The sequence below is a fragment of the Microchirus variegatus genome (assembly GCF_963457635.1).
Source record: "Microchirus variegatus genome assembly, chromosome: 19".
NCBI classification, from domain to species: Eukaryota; Metazoa; Chordata; class Actinopteri; order Pleuronectiformes; family Soleidae; genus Microchirus; species Microchirus variegatus.
In genome coordinates this window covers 23409659-23416048 of record NC_139820.1, presented here as the reverse complement: position 1 = coordinate 23416048, position 6390 = coordinate 23409659, and the positions used below count along the sequence as shown (strand labels likewise).

The 6390-nt window shown below is 46.9% G+C and overlaps 1 protein-coding gene across 1 annotated transcript; it reads left to right on the top strand.

The window, feature by feature from the left end:
* Positions 1-2258: 2258 nt before the first annotated feature.
* On the top strand, positions 2259-2963 carry neurog1 (neurogenin 1; the record flags this gene model as incomplete). The annotated part of the gene is made up of 1 exon (XM_083905705.1): positions 2259-2963. One exon carries the CDS (start codon positions 2259-2261, stop codon positions 2961-2963), a length of 705 nt encoding a protein of 234 aa, XP_083761831.1.
* Between the last annotated feature and the right edge of the window lie 3427 nt (positions 2964-6390).

The following is a 6390-nucleotide window of genomic DNA, read 5'->3' as shown; positions in this document are numbered from 1 at the left end:
CACGTCTGTATCTCACTCACTCTCCCAACACCAAAGTCCATGGAGAAAAAGAAAATCAGTGATTTTAGAATTCCCCTGACCTTTGACCCTCAGGTGATCATACTTCACTCAGGTGTTGGAGGTGATGAGGCGTTCAGGTACAGCGTGTTTTTTTCTGCTCTTACATTATGAACAGATCATGTTTCTGAGGAGAACACACACGCACACACACACGCACACACAGCGCCCCCCTGAGGCCTGTGGAGGACCTGCATGAGCAAACCACAGGTGATCTGTGATCAGCAGCTCTTCACAGTTTACTTGAGTTTAGTTTTAATGGGTTAAAGATGAGTTTTAGTGGTTTAGAGACAAGTTTTAGCTGTTTGTGCACTTTTGCACTTTTGGTAGTTTGTACAGTTTTAGTGGTTTAAAGACAAGTTTCCGAGGTTTAAGATAAGTTTAGGAGGTTTTAGCACTTTGTGCAGTTTTGGTGTTTTGGGCGTTTTGGCAGCAGCAGAGTGTTTGTGCTTTTGTTGCTCGTGAAGAACATTTGAATGAGAAAGAGCGAGCACAGAGAGAGAGAGAGCGAGCAGCAGCACAAAAGGCCGTGGATGTGAATGAGTGAATGAGTGAATGATGTGAATGATGTGAATGATGTGAATGTGCAGCAGAGTCAGATCAGCACAGGCGTGAAAAGAAGAGCACAAAGGAACAATTCACCTTATAATCGCTTTGATATATTATACATGCCTCAAGACTCTAAACATTGTGTAATTATTTATAAATGACTGACCCCCCCCCCCCCCCCCCATCACCCCCCCCCCTCTCTGCAGGTCTCTGCTCTGATGGAAACACAGTGAATGGGGAAATGGTCGCGCTGTCTCATAAAGATGTCGTTAGAAAACACTTAAAGAAACTGAAGACGAGTTCACGCAAACAAAGAGGAAGAAACACGGCACGTAAGAGAAAAATGTGTTGACCCCAGAGATCAGGGTCACACACACACACACACACACACACACACACACACACACACACACACACACACACACACACACACACACACACACACACACACACACACACACACACAAACCTGAGACCCAAAACCAGGTCTTAAGCCACAAAAGCCCTTGTGATGTGAGGACCAGACAAAATGTCCTCACGACGTGTGGTTTATAAGATCTTTGGTCCTCACAAGGCTACAGATAAAAGAACACCACACACACACACACACACACATTTTTTCTAATAAAATTTTGAATTTTTTAGATTTTTGACAAAAGTTGAAACAAAAAAACTCCAAATATAACGAATACAAACTTTCAAAATAAAAGTCTAATTTATAAGAATATTATTTTAAATGTTTTTTTTTGTTGTTTTTGGACAAAAACATAAATATTTAAAATGTAAAATATAAAATAATCAAAGTCTGACAAAAATGAAGTGAACTATAAAAAGGGGGAAAATAAAAGTAAAGTTTGTGTTTGTTTGTTTTTGTCTGCGCTGAAGTGAAGGATGCTGGGAGATTTAAATCATCCTCCTGCTGCTCGCTTGTGTTTGTTGTTCATCAGGATGGATGGATGAAATGATGGATGAATGGATGGATGAATGGATGGAGGGATGAGGGAGGGTGGAGGAAGGACGGATGAATCCTCCGGAGCGTGTCTCCGCCCGGCGGGGGGGCGGGGCCTCCTACTGACTCTTCTTCTTTTCTTATTTTTATCTCTTTTTTTTTTGGTCTTAAACTCTGAAAGTAAAGTGGGCGTGGCCTGAGAGGAACGGTGGGGATGGAGGAGGGGGGGGGGGGTTTGTGCGGGTGCAGGTCTGTGTGCGTGTCGTTCGCGTGGCCGGTGGCCGAGCTCTGATTGGCTGGCGCTGATCAGCGGCACGCTTCTCAAACACCGCAGGCGTCATTATGTTAATGAGCAGCTCCCGCGGCACGGGGCAGACCTGCCGCTCCATTCAGGGGGGGGGGGGAGCGGTGGGGGGGGGGGGGGGTGAGGAGCAGGGGGCCGGTCATTGTGCCTCCTCCCGGTATATAAGCGGGCTGAGGCCGGTCGTGTGCCAGGCTCAGCGGCTCACACGAGCTGATCCAAAGCGCGTAAAGACGCACAGAAAGGCGCGTGCCAAAAACTCCTGCTCCTCACTCCTCACTCCTGCTCCTCCTCACTCTCAGTCTCTGCAGGTAAAACTCATCCTCAGCTGCACGCCACCCTGCACGCGCTGCTCCATCCACAGGTGCTCACGCGCTCTCTGTCTCGCGCTCTCTCAGAATCATGGACGTCTTCTCAGACATCGACAGCAACAGCTGCGACTTTTTCCCGCTCACAGATGACGAGGATTCCCGCAGCTGCGGCAGCGGCAGCAGCAGCAGCAGCAGCAGCAGCAGCAGCAGCGGCAGCAGCAGCGGCAGAGGCGGCAGCTGCGCGTCCCCGCAGCCCGAGCATCATCATCATCATCATCATCCTCAGCAGCAGCAGAAGAAGCGGCGGCGGGGCCGCGGACGCAGCGACGGCGCCGCGCCCGTGGTGAAGAAGAACCGACGCATCAAGGCCAACGACCGCGAGCGGAACCGCATGCACAACCTGAACGACGCGCTGGACGATCTGCGCGGTGTCCTCCCCGCGTTCCCCGACGAAACCAAACTGACGAAGATCGAGACTCTGCGCTTTGCGCACAACTACATTTGGGCGCTGTCGGAAACCATCCGCATCGCGGACCTGCAGACGGGCAAGGGCGGAGAGGGGGCCCCCCTGCTGCTGGGGCCCGGGGTCCAGGGCCTCCGCGGCGGGGCCCCGAGCCCCGGCAGCGACGCCTGCTCCTCCTGGAGCTCCAGCGGCTCCTCGTCCTCCTCCTCCTCCCCGGACTACTGCGCCTCCAGCCCGGGCAGCCCCGCAGTCGCCGCGCACGGCGACTGCGGCGGATTCCTGTCGCAGGAGGCGCTGTTCGGCTTCCGTAGCTTAGTGACGGGAATCTACTGAAGAAGAAGAGGAGGAAAAGTCCCAGAGCAGAGACACTGATGATGAAGATGAAGATGATGATAAAGGACTGATGACGTCATCACGAACATGAATCACACTTTGCCTTAAAGATCACTTTTTTACATTCTCCTCTTCACTCGGATTTGAAATGAGAAATAACTTAAGTTTTTAGTTTTTAATTATTTTTTAATTATTTTTAATTATTATTATTATTATTATTATTATTATTATCATTGTTGTTATTTTTGTCTCCAGAAACCTTTGCACTTTCCTCCCTGTTCACTCTCTCACTCTGAGGTGAAAAGTTAATTTTAGAATTAAAGCGTTAAATCGTTTCAACAAAAGAGTCAAAGACACGCCTTCATTGTGGATTCTGGCCCCGCCCCCTCACCCACACACCCCGCCCCCTCTAGATTATTGATGCTTTTTTAATTTATTTCGTTTGTTTGTTTGTTTCACGTGAGGATGATGAAGATGATGAAGATGATGATGTTTGTATTTTGTACATAAACAGATTTTTATTCTATTTACTCGGGATTTTTTAAACTTTTTCTACAAAATAAAGTTTTAACGTTTCTATAAAAAAAAACCTGAATGTGTTTGAATCTTTGTCTTCTGACGCAGCGATGACGTCACAGCGTCCATGGGTTTGAATGTGTTAATAAGTTAACGGCTCGTTCACAGCAGCTGTCACTCAAACAATAACAACATTTGATTCGAACGGAATTATCAAATATAAACATGTTATTATAGACATTTATTATTATTATTATTATTATTATATGGTTTCTATTAAGTCACTGTTAAGTAGGAACAGGTGGTGTGTGTGTGTGTGTGTGAGTGAACTCCACACACACACTGATTAGATTCTCTGTGCACGTGCAAGAGACACGAGAACGAGCAGCGACACAAACTTGTAATTATAATAATCTAATATATTAATAATAATAATGTTTATTTGTTGTTGTTTTTGGGGGCGGGGCTGTGGGCTACACACACACACACACACACATTGAGGTCGTCTCTGCGGGAACGCGGTGAACGCGCGCCCCCGACACCGACTGAGGTTCATTGTTGATGTGCGCGGGGCCGTGCGCTAATTGAACGAGATTAACGGCCGCGTGCACCTGCACACCACGAGATTTTGAATAATATTCACACGCACGCGCGCACGCGCGCCCGCGCGCACACACTCACACACACACACACACAGCAGAATGATTTTCATACTTCTGAATTCCCATGATCCTCTGCTCTCTGGAGACGCAGCTCTGTGATTGGCTGTTTGATTTAAAGGTGACTTCATTTCAGCAGTTAAGATGAGAACCAGCAGGACCAGAACCAGGACCAGGACCAGGACCAGGATCAGGACTGAATGACTGTTAAAGCTCCAGTGTGTAACTTTAGTTGATTTATTATTAATGTTTGTCTGGACCTCGTGTCACCGGGCGACACAAGGCTTTCGTGTGTTTGTGTGTTTTCAGGTGTGTGTGTGTATGTGTGTGTGTGTGTGTGTGTGTGTGTGTGTGTGTGTGTGTGTGTGTGTGTGTGTATAAACTCACTCTGAATCTTCTTCTCTGGTCGATCAGTTATTGATCACATATTGATCAGGATGTCGCCCCCTGCTGTCTGTGTCTGACAGGAGAGAAAAGTATTGATGACAACACACACACACACACACACACACACACACACACACACACACACACACTCAGCAGGTGGTTATTGTGACATTATCTTCAGTTAATGACGACAAATGGAAGAAGTGTGATGGGATGTGATGATTAATCACATATATGTTTAATCATCACATATATGTTTAATCATCACATATATGTTTAATCATCACATATATGTTTAATCATCACATATATAAAGTGCTGATCATGTGACTGTGGCTCAGATGTTTTACAGTGCAGTTCACTCTCATTCAGCTCATTGTAAATTCCTGCACATTGTTCTCAATTTGTTAACCCACTTTATTTTCTTTGTGTGAGGAGAATAAAGCTCTCGACAGTGTCCTCCTCCTCCTCCTCCTCCTCCTCCTCCTCCAGTTTACAGCAGACTTCACCTCCTCCTCCTCCTCCTCTCTGTGGTGGAGGACTTCCTGCAGTCAAAAGCCTCGTGGCTTTCTCTCTCTTTTCTTTCTCTGTAACGATGACTCCACTCCTTCATTCATCTGTTCAACATTAAAGGGACAGTTCAGTGTTTTTGAAGAGAGAAGCACTGACACACTCTGATATCTGTGAGACACACTCTAACTACAGGAAACCACTCACTCTCCCACACCAAAGTCAACCATTCTCCCACACCAAAGTTAACCATAGAGAAAACCAGTGATTTTAGCTCACAGGGACACAGGAGCTGCTGGTCCTCTGCTGCCTCGTGTGGTCACTTTGTGTCACTGAGTTAAGTCTAAAGTAAATATTTTAAAAGCTGAATTCACTAAAATCAGTCATTGTAAGTTAGTGATGGAGGCAGCAGTGGATCAACAACTCCTGTGAACTCCTGTGTGCTGTGATGTTAAAATCACTGGTTTACTCTATGGACTTTGGTGTGGGAGAGTGAGTGACTTTGGTGTGGGAGAGTGAGAGACTTTGGTGTGGGAGAGTGAGTGACTTTGGTGTGGGAGAGTGAGTGTGTGAGAGAATGAGTGACTTTGGTGTGTGAGAGTGAGTGACTTTGGTGTGTGAGATTGAGTGACTTTGGTGTGTGAGAGTGAGTGACTTTGGTGTGTGAGAGTGAGTGACTTTGGTGTGTGAGATTGAGTGACTTTGGTGTGAGAGAGTGAGTGACTTTGATGTGTGAGAGTGAGTGACTTTGGTGTGGGAGAGTGAGTGACTTTGGTGTGAGAGAGTGAGTGACTTTGGTGTGTGAGAGTGAGTGACTTTGGTGTGGGAGAGTGAGTGACTTTGGTGTGAGAGAGTGAGTGACTTTGGTGTGTGAGATTGAGTGACTTTGGTGTGAGAGAGTGAGTGACTTTGGTGTGTGCGAGTGAGTGACTTTGGTGTGGGAGAGTGAGTGACTTTGGTGTGTGAGAGTGAGTGACTTTGGTGTGATGTAGATATCATAGACTGGTTCACGTTCAGTCTAAACTTCATCTTTTCCCACAAACAGGAAGAAGGAGGTGAAAGTGAGTCCAGACTCCTCAAGTGTCCACTTGTGTCCTTCATTCATCACATGACTGTGGTGATGAAACCTGAGGGTGAAGAGAGTGAGAGGATGAAGACGCTTCAGTGCTTTGTTTGTGTGACAACAGGAGGAAGAAGAAGAAGAAGAAGACTTTCCTTTTGTTTCTGACACAGAACTCTGAGAAAACGACAGGACTTCACTTCCACTTGGTTTCTCTTGACTTGTTCCTTTCACACCAGTGTCCACCCTGAGGCCTCACGCCTCCTCCTCCTCCTCCTCCTCCTCCTCCTCCTCC